The following is a 21,671-nucleotide window of genomic DNA, read 5'->3' on the forward strand; positions in this document are numbered from 1 at the left end:
TTTGTGGTTAAGAAGGAAAGAATCAAGGCATATTTGCCCTTGAAACCAAAAGTTGAAGTGTTCGTAGGCACCATCCTCGAGCCATGACACCATCATGAAGACGTCGAGCTCACGACGTTAAACTAAGCGCTAGTTGGGAGGCACCCCAACAAGGTACCCTTTAATTTTTGCAAGTTCAATAAGTACACACATACATAGGTATTTATATATATTAATCTATGTATATATTTATATATGTGTGTGGTTTATTTTTTTTTATGTTAGTTTTTTTTGTGAGTTCGAGACAACTTCTCCTTCTCTTTTCCTCCAAACTCATTTTCACTTTGTGTGAAATAAGTTTGGGGGGAGGGGAAAGATGGATTAGTTGTCCCATCTATCTTTTGCTTTACTTGTTTTTGTTTGTTTTAGTTTTATTGTCTTGTTTTTGTTATGTTGAATAAATGAAAGCTTGAGAGTTAGTTGGGTTGATATTTTTGTTTTTGTTTTGCTTGGGATAATTGTAGCAATTATTGTGATGATGAATTGATTGGTTTTTGGGCTTATGATTGTTGTTTTTGAAAAAAATTGTTGTGTATCACGTGTTGATTTTGCATGTAGAGTTTGAACTTGTGACAATGAGCTAAATGTTGTACCTCCAAGAACTTGAAAAGGAAATGAGCTTGTGAGAATTGAGCCTTTGATTTTCATACATTTACAATCTCATTTTGTTCTTGAGTGTAAATCATTTGAGCATGTGTGTTGATCTCTAGAACTTGTCATGAGTCCTCTCTTGAAAATAAAAGTAGATGTGTTGTTAATATTGAAGTGATTTAAGGTCATCCTTGTTAGCCACTTGACTTTAAATTGTATCAAAATTCTCATATGATCCTAGTTTACCCACTTTTGTGCCTTATAGCCTTTCTTTGAATGAACCAATGCTAAGGGGTAGAATATGGATTACTAGGGGTTACTTTGATGTAAAATGGTTGGAAAAGATTGAAAATATTTACTCCCTCCGTCCGCCAAGATTATGTCACAATTACTATATCGAGCGTCCGCCAAGATTATGTCACTTTCCTTTTATGGCAATGGTCCCACCATCCTCTTTAATATTTTATCCTTACTAACACTCTTTATTTATAAAAAAATCACTCAAAATTCAATCTCAACCACTCATCTCATAAAGTGGTGGGACAATTTCTCCACTACATCAAAATCATCACCAATTTTATTAAATCCCGTGCCCAAGCAAATTACCATAATCTTGGCAGACGGATGGAGTATATACTTTGATTGAGTGAAAATCACTAGTCCCCTATGAGCTCCAAAAGAAAAAAAAAAAGGAAAATAAAAGTTGAATAAAGAGCATAAAGGGGAGTGATTTATCTTTTGAATCATAATCATGATAAGTATCACTAAGGGTGAAAAGAAGAAATGTGGGGATTTTGGTTTTTGATTGATAAGAGAAATGGTGAATTTGACTTGTTCTTTGTGATTGTTAGATTGTGGGATATGAGTCACTTTGCCTATAAACACCTCACCTCACCAAAGAGCTCTCATTGCAACCTAAATAGAAGCCCTTTTTTATTTTTATTTGTAACACATTGAATTATAGAGAGTTAGGATAAATGGAAAGCTTATGGTAGATTGCATACATTGTTTCAATTTGAGTGCAAACACGTCCATTCTAAACACTTGAGAGTTGAGTGCATCATTGAAACATCCACCTTGTGAGGATTCACGCTTGGAGGCTATAATGTTGAACTTATTATCACTTGAAATTTTTTGAAATGGATTTCCAATTGTGATACACTTTTGAAAGATTTTTGAAAAAATTTGAAGCCCTTGAAATGACACCAATTCATTCTCACATGTTTGTTATCTTTTATTTCTCTTCTCTTTGTTGTTTGGGGACAAACAACGCTTTAAGTTTGGGGGGTTGACAAACATGGTTTTCATACCTCAATTCCACATGATTTGTTATCATTTCCCTTCATATTTTGCTTGCCAATGCGTGTTTGTACCCTAATGTCGAGTTTTATGAAGATTTGATTCCTTGATGTAGTTTTGGAGTGATTTCAGGAAAAATCAAGGATTAATTGGAGAATTTTGAAGACATGAGATTGAAGTACGTCTCGAGAGGAATCCGTGAGTGCAAACGGCGACCAAATCCGAGTCCGGACGAGGGAGAACGGAGCCGAACAAGCGGACTGCGCATAAAGCCCAGGACCCCGCGGTCCGGTCCGCGGCCGCAGGCCCGACCGCGGGCCTCTGCTCCAAAATTGCCCAGTAAGCCGCGGTCCGGGCCTCTCCAGGTGCAGCTCACAATCAATTGCATCTTTAATTCTTAGATTCTTTTGGCACCATCACATACGATGCTTTGAAACGGGTGCAGCTCCAGGTACTAAATCGATTGTGAACTCTACTTGCCTATCTAGCAGCGGTATTTAAGCTAGATTCTCGGGGTAACGTTGAGGAAAAATCACGTACCACTGGCACGCTCTACAGGGAAAGTTCTTTATCTTCTTTGCCTTCAACGTTTACTACACGACCCTCACCAAAATTGTGACCTAACATCTTCATTGCTTTCATCCTGGATATCGTCATTGATGAGCATCCTCCGCAAGTTGAAAAATAGCACACGATACTTTCTGTTCGTCAGTATAATTGATGCTAGTGTAAACTCGTTCAAGTTCTTCTAGTCACTCCTTGACCGCTAATGGCCTATTGTGTCCATCACATCGCAGCGAAATGTAATTTCAAAATCGTTCGACAGCGTAACCTGTCGTGTTAGGAATTCGAGTTACTATATGTCGCGTAGCTTGAGCTCAGGTCTGTCGTTTCAAAAATCCTCGTAATGCGTCCAAAACTGACTCTGAAATCTCCTCCATATATTTGATGAGTTTATCCCGTTTCTTCATCATGATTCGGACTAGCATTCTCAACATAGTGAGAATGTACACGTGTATTTCTGATGGTTCTATAATCATGAACACTATCAGTCTCTATCTCACATGTCCTTACCTAAATGAGGGAATATAGAACAAGGCTTTTCTAGGGAAATTCTAAGTTATTTCTAATTTCGAGGACTAAGTTCAAAATCCAACCTTCAAAACTCGTTATTCAATATCATGAACTGAAATATTCTAAAACAAATTCATGGCTGCAATAATCTTCAACATAATAACTTGTATACTGAACTTGAACTTTCTCATAATAACTTCAATTATTGCAGCAAATTTCAACATCATTTCGAAATATAAACAATTTATACTCATCCCCTTGAATTTTTTTGAAATACCTTTACCTTGAAGTCGGAGCGCATAGTGGTCGAATGGCATTGTCGCATATAACTTTTTAAAATCATTAAGAAATTTTAGTTTGCAGAGTCTACAGGAAAGTAGACCTGCTCTGATACCATGTTATAACACCCTAATCTAATTAAGATGCTATTCTAAATTTTTAAATAAATATTTAATGCGGAAGTCTATATGTATATATGTGTACATATATATTCTAAAAATAATTTAAATAATGTAAACCTTGAAACGATATAAACCTTTAAAACACTTTTAAATAAATTTTTAAAACACTTTTTAAAACGATTTTAAAAAAAATACTAACTTTTAAATAATATACTCAAATACTAACTTTGATTTAAAGCCAACAATCAACACATTGTCCCAAATCATGACATAAATGAGCCATGAAGATATTTAACTATTAATTCAATCATAATTTGAAATCAATTAAAATTAACTACTTGCAAAATGACTTGATGTACCCATTCGACCCTCCACGCGTCTCAAACGTCAATTACCTGAAACTGTTAAATATGTGATGAGCACACATTATATACTCAGTGTGGGAACATGCAATCATTGTCCACGTTAATAAAATGGTCGACACATACGCACTGCACTGTAATACTGATAACTGAAATTCGCACGGTGACATACCAAGGACTTTAATGTCCTGGACCCATTGGGCAGGCCCCTGGCGAATAGGTTGCAACCTTAACTGTAACATGAAATCGCATTGTGGCATACCAAGGACGGTGAAGTCCTGGACCCATTGAGCGGGCCCCTAGCGATATAATTTAATTCACATATGGCAAACACATAATATTAAAATGGACAACAATTAACCACAACATGTACATAAATAAATCTCACCTGAAATTTGAACTTGATAACTGACTTGAATAATTCAGTAAAGATTCATGTCTTAATCGTGTCGCACCTAGTCAGATAAGTTCAAATAATAAACATAAGGGTCTAACTGAACTTAAAAATACTTGAAATACCTGAAAATTTATTTTATATGGCCTCAAAAATTATTGGTCCAAATAATAAAAATAGATGATTACAAAAAGAAAATTCAACTAAATATTTAATTAAAAATATGTTCAATTTGTAAAACCTACTTCACGCTCCAGTTTAATAAAAATTAGAAGCTCAAATCAAAGCCTAAATATGTTTATTAGTAAATTACATAAGTTAAATTAAAGAATTATCTTAAGCCCAGAATTTAAAGTCCAATTAAATAAAAACTAAGGCCCAATTTCTTATTTCTCTCTTAATATACGTATCACCCTCTCCTTCCTCAATTAACACCACACCAGACACACACACACACGCACACACCCAGCGCCACCGTGCGTCCCCCTCCTCCGGCGAAACCTCCGCCAGCCACCGCCACAATCACGCTTCTCCCCTATCGCTCGCCCGGTTAGCAGCAGCACCGCCATCGCCGCCCCCGCGTCGACAGCAGCACAGCCCAGCCGCCCCCTACCCTTTTCCAGATCTAGCACCGCCCATCAGCCTTCTCTCTCTCTTCCCTCGCTTTCTCAGCCAGGTCAGCGCCGGCAGTAGCGCGGCCGTGACAGCAGCGACGCCGCCGCTGCACCTCCCTTCGCCTCTCCGATTCGACAACAGCTGTTTCACCAACCTTCATCTCTAATCCTCTTCTAGTTTCATTCTGGGTTGCTAATTTGATTTTATTCTATTTTAGATTAAGTAAGTTCAATTTATCAGGGCATCTGATTTTGTGAATCATAGTGTTGGGTATTTGGGTTTTCTTATCTGCATAAAGGAATAATAGAAGAAAATATTTTCTCTATTGAAATCAAATCAGACTATGAAACAATAGAGTTTCTTTACCATTTTGAAGATGCGCAGTGAAAGACGAAGACATGATTCTTGCTTGATAAATGATAAATCTGTGTTTTGAAAATTATACAGGCAGTATAGGAAAGTGATGAATTTGATATATATGAAAACATGGCGTTGATAGCTGAGGATAAAAATAGAAGACTATGGCGGTGGAGGATAGTGATCCAAGACTTTTGATTAATATTGATTAATATAGCTTGGATGCTACGAAAACTGATCAAAGAATGTGAATTGGTAATTAAATATCTAATAAGTATTAAATAAGAATGGTTCAAATATACTTTAAGTACATGGCCCAAAATATTGAATATATTCAAATAATTTATTCATGGCTCAAATTAATTTAAAATCTTGAGAATGAAAATTATTTGCAAATTGTAACAATTATTTCACTGTTTACTCAAATTTAAAGTCCAATTATTTGCAAATCGCAACTTATAGTAATTAATTAATTAATATTGAAAAAATTTAAAAGCTACTTCTATAAACTTACTCGCGTATGCCTATAGCTATAGTAATCCTTTAATTTCAAAAATACTTCTACTAAGAAAAATGGCGCCTCTTCAAAAACCTGACCACAACCTTATTGGACATGTAAGATTACATGTTGAAATAAAAATAATTAACTTAAATAAAAAAAATACATGTTGGAATGATGTAGTAAGAATTATCTTTATAGCAATGAATTCTGAAAATTGATGAGCTAATATTATAGGCATGGCATGGATGGTTTGCACAGAAGAAAGGTCATTGGAACTGGTTGATTCTTGCCTCAGAAATTTATGCAATGATCAATCCATGTCTTCAGTTGTGGCGATGCTGACGAGCGACGTCATTCTGCCCTAAGCTAGACATCCTGGTTGATGATAGATCAGCCCATATGCCATCATCTTCATTTCTCTCTCTTCCAATTCCAATCTTTACACACTTCTTTTCTACTCACTGAGGCACTGCCTCTCCCCCTGTCACCGCTAGTTTCTAGTATTGTCCATTCTAAAGAATCAAACGCACCTTTGGAATACGGTGCAAATAATACGTCCACACACAATAACAAACATACACACTGCACACACGAATTGGGGGTTCTCCTCATCTGGCCTCCAAGTCAGTAATGCTGATAGTTCCATTCTCCGATTCAATACGTTGGGATGTACTACTGCTCACTGGGCTGAAACTTCTCTCCATAAAAAATGCAGGTTCTTTTGGTTCGGGCAAAACTGCTCCATCAGTTCCTAACATTGAAACCACTGATGACATGTTTGGCCTATCTTCTGCAAATTTCTGAACACATAATAACCCTACTTGCATGCATCTCTTCACTTGAGACTCCACAAATGTATCATTCAAACATTCATCCATCAACTGCAGAATCTGGTTTTCTTTCCATAGCAACCATGCCTGCCGCAATAATAACCAACTCAGTGTTTTGAGATTATTCAAATAAATGAAATTGACATCAAAGTATTATTTTACATGGCCCAAGAGGTTAAGATAGTGATCGGCGTCTCCATATCCTCTGTTCTTCTGTCCACTGATAATCTCCAGCAAAACCACTCCAAGACTAAAGATGTCAGATTTCACTGAGAAGTTCCCATCAATAGCATATTCTGGAGCCATATATCCACTGCATAAAATTATTGATCTTCAGGCCAATATAGAAAAAAATGAAGTTATTTAATGATATAAAATAAGCTTACTATGTCCCAACTACTCTTTTTGTTCTAGCAAGAGGCTGATCCTCTTCAAAAATTCGTGCTAAGCCGAAATCTGAAATTTTTGGAGTTAAATTTCCATCTAGTAAAATATTGTTTGTTTTGAGATCCCTATGAATAATCTTTAATCTGGAATCGTGATGGAGATATAGCAGTCCCCTTGCAATTCCCATCATAATATCATAGCGCTTAGGCCATGTCAAAAGTGTTCTCCGTCTGTCATCTGCAAATGATTGAACATAAATGTGAATATTTTTTAGATTTGGCAGGATGAACAAGTATGGGATTTCACAAGCAAACTAAAAAGATGAAGGATTTATCATTGTACCAAAAACAAAAAGGTCAAGGCTTTTATTCTGCAGGTATTCATAGACTAGCATCCTTTCCTCTTCTTCAATGCAACAGCCCAAAAGTCTTACAAGGTTTCTATGTTGAAGTTTTGCAATCACCCTAACTTCATTTCTGAACTCTTCGAGACCCTGGTGTGAGGTTCTCGACAATCTTTTGACTGCAATTTCTTCTCCCGATGGCATGTTCCCCTGCTTATTATGTGTGTTAGTATACAATTAAGGAAGCCGTAGTATTCTTTTTGTCCAACTTCAGCACTCTCACTTAGTAAATTACCTTGTAAACACGACCAAAACCTCCGGCTCCAATCATGTTTTCCGCTGAGAAATTATTTGTGGCTTGCACAATAGTCGCCATTTTGATCACAGGTAATTCTAAGTCCTCATCATTCCTTTCTACTACTAAAAAGCAGAAGGAAATAAAGAATAAAGGTTGAGTTTATGATTAGAATATTAATGAACTATACTTTTTAGAGCAGTCCTCTATAGATGCTTTGGAGTTTGGAGATTGATGAACTATACATACTTCCTAGAATTGTTACAGAAGTTCAATTGTTACCTGGCCTCTTTCGTCCTGTCATTAAAACACATGCATTAATAAAGGCTGAGACGAGAACACCAGAAGCAATTGATATGAGTATCAACTTGATAGGCCATTCATTCTTCTTCTCCTTCTCTTCCAAACTCATGTTAAAATCTACAGGCAAAATTACTTGTTAATGTATGTAAGTAGGAGTAAACGGGACACAAATACAAGATAAGGACATAGTAAGCCATCTAGCTTTCTTTCCTCTTACTCTTGCAGATCGGATACATATTGAGAGGTTTAATAGTACAGCTTGTATTTGTTACAAACTGTCATCGATTCAAGCAGCTTCTCTGTTTACTCAAATGCTTTAACGCAAACAGTTGTGATTCGCAATATGCATGTAAAGGTATACTTACCTATTGGTAGTTATGAAAGACTTACCTAGTTCAGAAATTGGCACACGAACATACATGTTCTGCTTACTATCTGCTGCAGAAAGTCCTTTGGTATCAATGAGATCACCGAACCACATCAAGCAGCCAGTGTCTCCATTAGTGATGAACGGATTAGCATATGCAGTACAATTACAGTTTTTAAAGCACTCAGCTTTGCACTCACCAAGGCTCATTGTTGTGTTTAGCCAAAATCTCAACATATCAGGATACTTCACTCCTTTAATCTCTTGAAATCCGTCTCCACCATCACAATTCAGTAGTTTAGTCCTAGTACATCCACCCGACCAATCTTGAAGGTCCCAGTCCTTTTGGAACTTGGGAGCAAATCCTTTAAAACAGTGGCATCTAATTGGCCTGTCAGATCTGCAGATACAGTTAGGGCCACAGCTACCATATTCATCGCACGTATCTTGAGGAAAAGCGATGACATGATTCCACTTGCCTTGTCTGACATTCATGGTATGGCGATGGAGTGTACCAGATGCATCCAAAGTAGTTCTTACTGGAATTGAACTCTCGAAGGGTTCTCCCATGGATATCAACCTCTCTTGCTTGAAAACCAAATCTGGTTTGTAAACGGAATTGGGAAAGGGTGTGCCACCACAAAAATACATCCCATTCCACTGTCCCACTCGATATCTTTTGGTTGCCCCTCTTAGAGTCACCACCTCAGCCAAGCCCCGATTTTGGATCCTGTGAACATATTCACCAGGAGATGGATCGTCCGGACTTCTCCATGATGTAAGATACCTCTCAACACCAGCATCAACATCATCCACCATCTTCATTCCTGGTAACATGGTGTCAGTTGGGTAATCGAAACTCTGCCATAGGTAGCTCGTGTTATCTGCAAGAACTAAATTTCCCGAATCAAGGAGCTGTAAAACTGGATTTGATGCCACCACTGATGAATTCGCCAGCCATATAATGCTTTTGCCACTGCTAATCACAAGACTTCCATTTCCGGAAATCTTGAAAACTGGTGCTTGTGAGGCAGTGATGGGATGGTTTCTGTTTGCAACCCAGACTACTACTTCTGGTGTGCTCTTGTACCATATTCCCATGAATCTATTCGAAGATTTTCCAGGCGAGAAAAAACCCATTTCAAAAACTTGGTTAGGAGATATCAAAGTTTGCCCCACAACAAGGGTTTGATATGGAAAAAGAGTGCACTCGTCAACTGCTCCAACTATTAAACTCAGAAAGGGGATGGAGGGAAGCAGGGAGCAGAGGATTGTAATGAAAAAGAAAAGCGCCATGTTCAAATCTGATTACCTGTGCAGCTCCGAAAATAATTTTGCTGGTGACGTAACGTTTATGGTAGAACAACAGTGAATAAAAGAAAAGAAAAAAAAAAGAAAAGAAAATTAAATCGATAAGTTAAATAGAAGAGTCAATAATAAACTAAGTTGATTATATGCTACATCTATTTTTAGTAGTAGGGTTCACACTATTCCACTCACATTTAAAATGGGACCCTTACTTCACTACCAACTTCACTCACATTTTATTAAAACTCGTGCCCAAACTAAAGTGACATATCTTTGGTGAACGGAGGGAGTAGTTTTATCCGATTATTTAGAATTGAGAAAAATTAGAATGAAGTGATTATACAATGCCACGTAGGATAAGATTTATTTTGCTACAATATATATAAATTTATAGATAAATAAGAATGAATGAGAATTGAGGAAAATTAGAATGAAGTGATTATATACGATGCTACGTAGGATATGATTTATTTTACTATAATGTAAAAATTGATTAAAAATATGTAAATAAATAAGAATGAATGAGAATTGAGGAAAATTAGAATAGAGTGATTCTAGTTTACTTTTATATATAGATAGAAGATGCGTCACGTATGGCGCACGGTGTGGACACTTGGCACCTTTCGAAACTTCATAAAATAACGACGGTATATACGTAAGTTAGATTTTTTCTATAAAAATAAATAAAATAAAATAAAACTTATCTATCCCGTTTAGAACACGTAGAATCAAATCAATCAGATGGGCCTGGCCAATTTCCAATACCTTCATTATTTTTCTTCTGTTTATAAGTTCACCTAATTTATTATATTTTCTTCTTCTTTTTTGCCCTTTTTATTTAGTACATTAGTACGCCCGCACGTGTAACGACGAATATTAAAATTTAAAGATATTTTAAATAAATAAATATAAATACATATATTAAAAGTTCATACATGATCATAAAATCTTATCTATATTAATATTTTGATTATTTTAGTTATGTTTATTAAATATTTTATATATATTTACTGGACATTTTATGATCATTTTAGATAAAAATATGCTGCACCCTACGTTTACGATATCGTTTTCACTTTATACGAATTTTAAGAAAGTGGTGGGTAGTAGTTTAAAGTAATGAGTATTGTTGTGAGTGGAGTTTGTAGACCTTATTACTATAAATGAAAGTGGAAATGATATTATGAGCGGAGCAAAATGAAAAAAGTGGAAACGATATCGTGGACGAATGACTATTATATATTTAATTTTAAAAAATATGTTATTACATCTCTCAGTCCCACTAATCATAACACAAAATTCATTTTTGGTTGTCCAATTTATAATGATTCATTTTCCAAATAAAAATAAATTAGGGTCATAATCAAGTGGGTCCATCTATTTTAATCCTCTAATCAAGTGGGTCTATCTACATTATCCTCTAATCAAATGAGTCAATTTACTTTGTTACCTAATAATGGGTTCATCTACTTTCATCAAGTTCTTAATATGTGTCCAAAAGTATGAAAACATGTTTAGTGAGATGATTGGGGGTATTTAATTAATATAAATGTATAGTTACACTACAAACTTATTTTAAAATAAAAACTATAAACCATTTGTTCAAAGAAGTGAAGGTTGTGAGTTGAAGGCTAAGGAATTACTAGAAAGTTAGCCCCCAACAACATTGTATTCGAAGCTTACGAACTCCTTCAAAGCAAGGTTGAAACTCAAATTTGGCACAAAGCCATCTAGAAAAGCTACATTCTGCTGTAAGTACTCAATCACACTTAGGGCTGTAAACGAGCCGAATACTAGCAGGCTCGAGCTCGGCTCGTTTAAATATTCGGGTGTTCGAGCTCGATTCGAGCTTTTATCTTGATGATCGAGCTCAGCTCGTCATCCACTTACTAAGCTCGGGCTCGGTTCGAGTTCGGCTCGGGTGATGCTCGATAATATCGAATTCGAGCTCGAGCTCGAGCTCGGCTCGTTAGATGTTTGTATATATGGTGTTCAAGCTCGAATTTGTTATAAATTTAAGAAAATCTTCTTAATTAATATGTTACATGAGTTCGAGTTCGACTCGTTTAAGGCTCGTGTACAAGCTCGATTGAAGGCTCGACTGAAAGTTCGTGAACAAGCTCGCGAACATGTTCACGAACAATCGAATTCGAATATGTTTGCGAGCTCAACGAGCCGAGCACTGTCAGGCTCGAGCTCGGCTCGATAAAAATTTCGAGCTCGAAATTAGGCTCGAGCTCGGCTCGTTTATTATCGAATCGAGCTCCGAACAAGCTTTTTTCGAGCCGAATCTCGAATAGCTTGCGAGTAGCTCTGTTCATTTACAGCCCTAATCACACTATGGATAACACTACAAGGGAGGCTGAAAACTATTGATAAGCTTGATCATATTAACGCAAGCCGCATATATATGCTTCCTATGCAACATAGAGAATGAGACACATGAGCACCTGTTCTTCAAGTGCTCGGCAACAAAAAAAGTCTAGAGCTTTATACGAGAATGGCTCAAATTAAAACACCAAATGACGATACTGCCAAGCTCTATAAAACACCTAACGAGTAAGAGAACGGACTCGACAAACCTACAAAAAGGAAGGCTCCTTGCTCTAGCGGCCACGATTAATCACATTTGGTTTGCACGAAACAAGTTATTTAAAGATGAATTATTGTGGTGAATAAGCTAGTTCAAAATATAAAGGTGGTTATATACTCGTGATTATATAAAATTTACGTACCCTTCGGATATAGCCGGGCACATTTGGGACTTGGTAATGATCAACGCACAACAAGGATTGTGTCAGCATTCTGGAATTTTAGGCCCGGCCGGGTTTACATGACTATGGCCGCATGTATCAACATGATGATTGTGGCTATGGTCATTGCACCCGACAAAGATACAGCCTTGTGCAAATCTGGCACCTGCTGCGATGCCAAGGCGTATATTGAAATCATTTCAAGTCTTGATGGAACCACGAATGTAAGACTCTAATTTGGAATCGACTGCCATGCATTGTACCCAAGGGGTCTGTGTACCTGTGGGTTTGCAATACTAATTTGTTAATCCTTAAGATTACTTCTTTTGACCCTACTCCCGTCCTCGATCCTTGTCATTGTGGTTTTTCTTCCTCCTTGGGAATGTCCAAGGTTTCTAGTGTGTAATTTATTTTTTACTCCTTTTTTTTTATTAATATACATATTTTTCATAAAAAAATTACAAATCATGAAAATATATAAATTCACTAAGTAGAAAAATTATAACAAAAAGATATTTTTATAGAGTAGAAGAAATGAACAAACAAATAAAATTAATAAAAACTAATTATCCCCAAAAATATTAATGTGATTTTGACGGAGAAACACAATTACTATTTTTGAAAGTTGTTTTCCTTTTATATGTATAGATAAATGAACTATACCCAAAAAAAAATTGTATATTTTTTAACCAAAAAATTATACTATCTGCGTCCATAAAAAATAGTTCTAGTAAGGGGCGATATGAATTTTAGTAAAAATGGTTATTGTATTATGAGAGGAGAAATGGTTCCACTTAAAAAACAATGTTTATAATGATGCTCACTCTCTCCCATTACAAATGTCACATTACTTTTGGGCACATAGATTAAGAAATTTGTAATTAGTAGATAAAGTGGGTTGATGAAAATTATTTAAATATTAGGTATAGAGAGAGAATATTTTGACAAAAAAAATGAAATTTGTAGTGGGACATCCCATTATGGCTCAAATAGAAATTTTATTAAAAAATGAAAAAAGAGATTCAAGAGATAAAACAAAACAAGCGAAAGCACCCACGAGAAACCACGAGTAACCGAAAAACGACCAAGACTATGAAAATATTTTTAGAGGGTCGTCCTTGTCAAAAGAATCTTCGTCGTCCAACATATCTCCAAATTTTTTCTTTTGTGTAGAGGCCACAGCCGACATAGATCGGGCTGCATCGGAAGAGAAGTGAATCACAAAGTTTTGCAGAAACTCTCCTCCAGACTGAGCATGCTGCACTTTATTCAAGAACTCCACCGGCGACGGAGTATCAAGAACGGCGCCTTGCAAAACGGTACCAACAGCACTACTAGCTGCCTTTTGGAAATCTAAAGACATACCATTCTTGATTATACTCCGGAGTCGGTGCTTGATAAAGGAATCAGAAACCTTCCCTTTCTTGGTAGCACCTTTCGGACGCCCCCGGCTTCAAGGTATGGGAAGATCATCAATCACTGCATTTCCTGGCATCACATCCGAAGCTGAATAATCAATCGCCGAAGGAGGCGTCCCATCCGGGGACTCATGCCGGGTCGACATCCTATTATGGAAAGTGGGACATTTGTAATGGGACGGATGGAATAATTAATTGTATTGTGAGTGGAACCCTACCATGTGATAGATAGTTACCAAAACATGGAAATGGATTAATTTTTGTGGACATCCCAAAATGACAAAAATTGACTATTTTTTGTAGACGAATGAAGTATTTTATTAAAAATAAAATTTGAGTATAGTATGTGTATTAATTTATAGGCAATTAACCCTTTAATGTTTACTAGCAGTGAGAACGTGCGATGCACGTTTAACACATGCGATATTATACAATGAAAATAAATATATAGGTATTATTATATAGTTTTGAATATTTTTATCAATTAATTGTATTTATTAAATTGACTTTAATTAAAATTTTAAAAAGGAATCAATGAAACTATTAATGAATAAATTTAAATGTAAGAAAGTAATATTTAAAATATATGCCTAAATAAAATGCAAAAATATCTATGAAAAACATCCTAAATTAGTAAGACGAATTTTAAATCTTTTATTGTTTGTAAGAGCAGAAAGACTTCAAAGTATATGAAAGAGTTTAGTGCCCCAAATTACCAATAAAGTAAAATTGTGTAAAGAAAAGAGTAATGTTGAATGCAATGTTATCAACAGAATGTTACTAACATTACTATCAACATGCAGCGGAAATAAATAACACACAGGAATACTTTTTTCACGGATTATAAATAACCCGTGAGTGCCTCAAGGCAAAAAACACTATGTTGAATCAACAATACAAAGTACAGATTTGGATCTTCTTGGAGATCTATCTTTACAGAATGACTGCCTAAGATAAACCAACCTATCTACTTTCAGTACTACAATGTTCATACAACACAGAATCCAAAACAGCCGAATAACAAAAGTTAATCGGACAAAGCAAACAACCTGCTACGCTCCAATGGCCTTGCACTTCAACTCTTGCCCTCGACGTCCCGTCGATACAAAGATAGACTTTACAGATTGGCTGCCTAAGTCTACTTCGTCAAAGCAATCCTTGAAGAACCGGTGACACGTTTGCAGCAGGAAAATGACGAGATGGTTGTGAGTGAATGTTGAGTCTCTGATTTTGCACTTCCAAAACGCAAGGATGAATGAGGCTTCTTGCTGCTTTTATAGACCTTCATGTCGTGGTTAGTTTCCTCTACTTTCCACTTCCAGAAGCTTCCAATAACCGCTGCAATCCACCTCTGAAAACTGCTAGTCGACCAGTCTGGAATGTTGGTTGAAAGATCATGGCTCCTTAAAAGTAGGAACAAACACCCCACTACTTTGGATCATGAAAAACCGCCTTTCCATTTATTGAAAACGTGGTCAACAAGCTTGAAACCTTTATTCCACAACCAAAGAATAAAAAAGAGTGAAAGGAAGGTAAAGATTAAAAATATACATTTACCAATGGAGAGTCAAAGTATGGAGTCAAGGCAGACTCCGGAATGTTGGTTGCAACCCAGAAATGTTGACACCATGAATGTTATCAACATTCCACCCAACATTGAAAACACGTATGTTATCAACATTGGTCCCAACATTGTCGGAGTCAACATTGACTCTAACAGTATATTTTTATTTTTTTCACACACTTAAATCGAAAAGTTTAAAACTACAATTTATCATATTAGTAAAATTAATTATAAACATTATAATTAATAGAGATACATTGTTCTTCATTGGAGATAATATCGCCCGTAGTTATGATTTTTGCTAATAAAGTAGTAGTAGAAACAAAATTTGTAGTACGAACTGAAGACTGTGGGATCAATCTTTTTAATGTTTTGATGCCAACCTGTTTCGTTCATTGGAAAAAGAAGTGGATATTGCAATGGATTGTATCATTCGTAATAATGTTTTATTCTATGCTTGTCATCGGAATGAGCATGAACTACAATATCCCGCTTCAATGAAATATTTTTATTATTTCCCTCAACCCATATAGCTGCAACTTGATCTGCATATGGAGTATTATACATTCGTTGTGTAACACCCCAATTTTCATAAACTTTTCTATATAAAATCTTTGAAAAACTAATAGATAAAAATAAAATTCCTTGACTATCAAAATTTAAACTAATTTAAAATCAACTTGCTAAAACTAAAGTAGTAACATGAAGAAAAAAAAAACAATAAATTACAACTTAACAAGTTCAACTTAAATTTCTATGGAAATACTAAATCTCTAGTCATTCTCGACTTCCATGGCCACCTCAACTCCATAACTGCAAAACTGAGAAGATAAGGGGTGAGCATATTGAAAATATACTCAGTGAGAAACCATGCACATATTCACATACGCTTAAACATGCAAATAATTCACATTGTCATACACATATACTGATAATGTTTATGCAAATAATTCACATTGTCATACACATATACTGATAATCTGATGGGCGAACTGAGAGCCCCTGAACATGTATTTCAACATGGCTGAATTTCTGAACATGTATTTCTACATGGCTGAACATGTATTTCAACATGGCTGATTTTCTGAACATGTATTTCTACATGGCTGAACATGTATTTCAACATGGCTAATATTCTGAACATGTATTTCTACATGGCTGAGCAAGTATAATCAAACATGAAATAAGAGCATATAAAAACATACATGAATATAACCACAAGCATATAATCCCTCACCTTAAAGTCGAAGCTAAATAAATCAAATCCGGAAAGAAGGTCTTAATAGCGCCGCACCAGAAGAATTCGTCAAAATCGCTGCTGAACAGACCAATCAGCTTCAAGCCTTCGTTTGAAGCCTCAAACGTCCTCAAATCGTATTTTGCCCAGAAATACGACTTCTTCGTCTTCGAGAGAGCTTTCCGTGGCCGCCTGTTTCGCTTGAATCGGAGTTCTGTGGAGGAAGTTATGGCCGTTCTCCCGAAACTACCAAAACTTGATTTCCTGCGAAAATCTAACTCCACACGTTTCTGGCCCTCTCTGCTCTCTAAAACCCTAATTAATTAGTGTGTCCGTCTCTTTTAGGGTTTGAAAATAGATCCCATATTTATACTAGTTTCTAAAGAGCTTTTGATAAATATAAAAAAATTATTTTCTATGTATATCTCCTACTAAGATAAAGAATAAAGATGATAAAAGGAGTTCTAATTCTAATAGGAATCATTAATAATAATAATAATAATAATAATAATAATAATAATAATAATAATAATAATAATAATAATAATAATAATAATAATAATAAGCTATACAAGAAAATACCATTAATTAAACTTATAAAATAAATCTAAGTTATCGGGGTGTTACAACCTACCCCACTTAAAATAATTTCGTCCTCGAAATTCTAGTCACGATTCTTGAGCCATATAATCTAGTTCTATGGTGAGGTAACTTCATCCTTCGCACGTGTTCCACGAACCCGTAGTCGCTACTCCATGTATAGCAGTCGTACACCGATTGCAGCCTCCTAATCCTTTCATATCTCTCGCATTGTACACGCAAGAATTCACAACGTTCACTTAATCTTTCATATTCTTCGCGCAATTTCTCAATTCGTGCTTGTAGGGTAATTTGAGCTATAGTGGGAGTTTGACGTGTCCGTGCCATCTAACAATTTCACAATTTCAACTATTTCTAACGAAGATAAACATAATAGTACTAGAACATAAAGGCATCATAAAAAAATGTCATGTAAAACATCATAACGGCCATATACTTAAACAATTAAAACACATACCTTGGAGTCGATGCAGCACATGAGTTTCGAATGACTAGCCTTATTTAACCCTTTAAGCTTACTTAAACCTTTTTAAAAGCAAAATAATTTTTTTTAGCACGAGTCTACAGGAACGTAAACCTCGCTCTGATACCACTATGTAACACCCCAATTTTCATAAACTTTTCTATATAAAATCTTTGAAAAACTAATAGATAAAAATAAAATTCCTTGACTATCAAAATTTAAACTAATTTAAAATCAACTTGCTAAAACTAAAGTAGTAACATGAAAAAAAAAACACAATAAATTAAAACTTAACAAGTTCAACTTAAATTTATATGGAAATACTAAATCTCTAGTCATTCTCGACTTCCATGACCACCTCAACTCCATAACTGCAAAACTGAGAAGACAAGGGGTGAGCATATTGAAAATATACTCAGTGAGAAACCATGCACATATTCACATACGCTTAAACATGCAAATAATTCACATTGTCATACATATATACTGATAATGTTTATGCAAATAATTCACATTGTCATACACATATACTGATAATCTGATGGGCGAACTGAGAGCCCCTGAACATGTATTTAAACATGGCTGAATTTCTGAACATATATTTCTACATGGCTGAACATGTATTTCAACATGGCTGATTTTCTGAACATGTATTTCTACATGGCTGAGCAAGTATAATCAAACATGAAATAAGAGCATATAAAAACATACATGAATATAACCACAAGCATATAATCCCTCACCTTAAAGTCGAAGCTAAATAAATCAAATCCGGAAAGAAGGTCTTAATAGCGCCGCACCAGAAGAATTCGTCAAAATCGCAGCTGAACAGACCAGTCAGCTTCAAGCCTTCGTTTGAAGCCTCAAACTTCCTCAAATCGTATTTTGCCCAGAAATACGACTTCTTCGTCTTCGAGAGAGCTTTCCGTGGCCGCCTGTTTCGCTTGAATCGGAGTTCTATGGATGAAGTTATGGCCGTTCTCCCGAAACTGCCAAAACTTGATTTCCTGCGAAAATCTGACTCCACCCGTTTCTGGCCCTCTCTGCTCTCTAAAACCCTAATTAATTAGTGTGTCCGTCTCTTTTAGGGTTTGAAAATAGATCCCATATTTATACTAGTTTCCAAAGAGCTTTTGATAAATATAAAAAAATTATTTTCTATGTATATCTCCTACTAAGATAAAGAATAAAGATGATATAAAAGGAGTTCTAATTCTAATAGGAATCATTAATATTAATAATAATAATAATAATAATAATAATAATAATAATAATAATAATAATAATAATAATAATAATAAGCTATACAAGAAAATACCATTAATTAAACTTATAAAATAAATCTAAGTTATCGGGGTGTTACACGTTGATCTAAGTTGACATCTTTAGAAATATGAACCTGAACATCGTCCATTGAAGGATAATCTTTCAATCTTTGAAAGAATTTTGCATACAAGTTGACCTCTAAAATTTCCATGAGCATATTTACAAGTGCTTCTGGCAAAATTTGATTTTGCATTATATATGTTAATTTTGTTCTCAATTTCACTTCGTGTGTCATAAAAGTATAGTTGAAAAAACGCTGGAGATGTATATTGTGGAATCAATCCACGAAGATCATGATAAATAATTCGTTATGCTAAAAAAGAATATACTCTCCGTCTTGCAGATGCGAGTTCTTTATCCAATTTAACACCGAACAAAGTAAATGAGAATATACTATTATAAGTACGAATATTCCTACTGAAACTCCAGAGAAACTTCAGAAAATGCAAGTTTAATGACTAACAAATTTTCTAAAAAAAATGTTGTAAGAGACAATAGAATCAAATAGATCAAATTGTTAATTGAAAAATTAAATATATTTATATTTTTAATTTAATTAATATATTTATATATTAAATTTACTCAATTCAAATATTATGTATTCTTCAAAGTTTTTTTTTTTCAATATTTTAACGGATAAACCAATTACATATTCCCTCAAAATTTGAAAGTTGCAATATGTGGGATCCATTGGAATTTTAAACGTATTTTTCAAAATTTACATATTTCAATGAGTATAAACATGTCGTATTGGAATTTCAGAATTTTTTCCTTTCAAGAAAAAAATATATTGCCAACGAAGAAATGGTGAGCTTGTGATCACTATGCAAAATTTAGCCAAAACACATTATCGACGGTGACATAAAATGGTTCACAAACTAATAAAAAACGAAGAACACGTACACGAATATTATATTTATACTCCTATACTAATTAAACCAAATAAAACGCTAATTAAGTTTCTCACCAAACCAATCATATAGTTCCTCATCGATCATCTCCAAAAACACCATATCAGAATACCATGGATTCCGAAACTACCCCTACCAGAAGCAATGATGAATAGACGGAAGTAATAGATGTGGAACTTAATCAATTTCTAAACTTGTTCCCAACATGATAGGCAGTAAACAATCATTAACTGACGAAGCGAGTATCAAAACTAACCTCAAATGGGCCTTCGAAGAGGGAAGGCGGCTACCGGAGAAAGACTAAGAGTGACGGTGAAGCACGGCGGACCGGAGGCTCAAAGTAGAGGCGAAGCACGAAAGATAGCAAGGTAGACTGGAGGCTCAGAGGGCCGAAAGGCACGGCACTGGTGTAGACCAGGCTAGAGATTGCTGATCGGAGCGCAGTAGCGAAAGAGAAGAACAACGAAATCCAACCAGATCACTGCTGAAGACACTCACCGTGGTTGAATATATAATTAAAGGCGAAGGTTGAAACATTAGAAAGACTGATATATAAAAATATGATAGATATAGGTGATTAATCTCCTTCTCTGCTCCTCAATTCGTCCGACAACACAAAACAAAACAAATTGAAACATGAAAGTTTAAGGAAAAAAAACTTAAAAACAATCCATGACCTTTGCAATTGTCTTCCTCAAACTGACAAAGGCCACTGTAATACCCCATTTTCCTCGAGCTAAGTTTAGAATAATTTTGAACCTAGATTTAAGATGATCCACGCCGGATTGAGAAAAAGAATTTGTTTTAATTCCAACAAAAATGATTTACAAAAGTATTTGTAAATTTAGTAATTAAATTTACATGCATTGCATATTTATTTAATCAAGCATTCAAGCTTTTAAATGTGAGTATGTGAAATTTTTTCATGTTGGGCCTTATGTTTTATTTACATTAATTTGAGTAAATAAAATCAAGCCCAACCCATCTTCAAATCAAGCCCAACCCATCTTCACCAAGATATTTCACTCCACCTCCACCGCCTCACTATTCCCCCTCTTCAAATACACACCTCCTCTGCCAACACCCAATCTACTCTCTCTCTCTCTCTCTCAATTCACTCACTTTCCCTCTCTCGTTCCAACACCCGAAGAGAACTTCAAGAACAGCACCCAGCGAATTCAAGAACATCAACCATAGCTCATTCTCGATTCACACTGCAGCCCAACATTCAAGCCAAGGTTTCATCTATGAAGTCCTTTGCCCTTTCATTCTTACTCATGATCGAACAAATGATTTTAAAAACACATGTGCATACTTTGTTATGCTTTTATGCTTGCATACTTTGGGTGTCGGTGTTATAAGAATAAGGATAAAGGTAGAGTCTTGATTTATGTTGCTGTAAATCGAGATTTGAGCGTGTTGTACATGTTTTGTGGAGTTGGCTGTGTGGCGGATAAGTCGAGAGTAGAGGAGAGTGAGGGTAGCGGCCGTGGCTTGCTGCGGTCGCCGGAAACAGAGGGAGGTGACGGCGCTTCGCCGTTGCCAAGGAGGTGATCGGCACGAACTGTACTGGAGAGCTGAGAAAGAGAGTTGTGAGGTGTTCAGAGGTTGGGGGTGAAGAGCAGAGCTGGGAAGGCCAGAGCTGGAGGGCAGAGCAGAGCTGGAGCGCAGAGCAGAGCTGGAGGGCAGAGCAGAGCTGGAGCGCAGAGCAGAGCTGGAGGGCAGAGCAGAGTTGGAGGGCAGAGCAGAGCCGGAAGGCAGAGCAGAGCTGACCGCCAGAGCTGAATGCCAGAGCTGAAAGCCAGAGCTGAATGCCAGAGCTGAATGTCATATCTGAATGCTAGAGCTTGAATGCCAGAGCTGAAATGCCAGAGCTGAACGACAGAGCTGAATGCCAGAGCTGAAATGCCAGAGCTGAATGCCAGAGCTGAA

The 21,671-nt window shown here is 35.9% G+C and overlaps 1 protein-coding gene and 1 long non-coding RNA gene across 5 annotated transcripts; both read right to left on the bottom strand.

Moving 5' to 3' along the window:
* Positions 1 to 3,226: 3,226 nt before the first annotated feature.
* LOC131007733 (uncharacterized) lies at positions 3,227 to 5,297 on the bottom strand. Its single transcript, XR_009096239.1, has 3 exons — positions 5,142 to 5,297; positions 4,155 to 4,221; positions 3,227 to 3,805 (listed from the first exon to the last, which is right to left on the bottom strand). It is a non-coding gene; the product is annotated as an uncharacterized LOC131007733 (long non-coding RNA).
* A 586-nt stretch (positions 5,298 to 5,883) lies between these two features.
* LOC131007667 (G-type lectin S-receptor-like serine/threonine-protein kinase At4g27290) lies at positions 5,884 to 9,583 on the bottom strand. 4 transcript variants are annotated; one of them, XM_057934598.1, is made up of 8 exons: positions 8,360 to 9,583; positions 8,183 to 8,242; positions 7,772 to 7,909; positions 7,490 to 7,611; positions 7,194 to 7,404; positions 6,851 to 7,088; positions 6,627 to 6,777; positions 5,884 to 6,551 (listed from the first exon to the last, which is right to left on the bottom strand). In XM_057934598.1, the coding sequence occupies exons 1-8, from the start codon at positions 9,453 to 9,455 to the stop codon at positions 6,243 to 6,245; spliced, it is 2,325 nt and encodes a 774-aa protein (XP_057790581.1). In that variant the 5' UTR covers positions 9,456 to 9,583; the 3' UTR covers positions 5,884 to 6,242. The 4 variants fall into 4 exon arrangements, with proteins under 4 accessions (XP_057790581.1, XP_057790580.1, XP_057790577.1 ...); XM_057934597.1 differs by having other exon boundaries at positions 7,490 to 7,614; positions 8,360 to 9,522; XM_057934594.1 differs by having other exon boundaries at positions 7,490 to 7,614; positions 8,183 to 9,583.
* Positions 9,584 to 21,671: the final 12,088 nt, after the last annotated feature.

The sequence above is a fragment of the Salvia miltiorrhiza genome, chromosome 2, assembly GCF_028751815.1.
Source record: "Salvia miltiorrhiza cultivar Shanhuang (shh) chromosome 2, IMPLAD_Smil_shh, whole genome shotgun sequence".
Classification (NCBI taxonomy): domain Eukaryota; kingdom Viridiplantae; phylum Streptophyta; class Magnoliopsida; order Lamiales; family Lamiaceae; genus Salvia; species Salvia miltiorrhiza.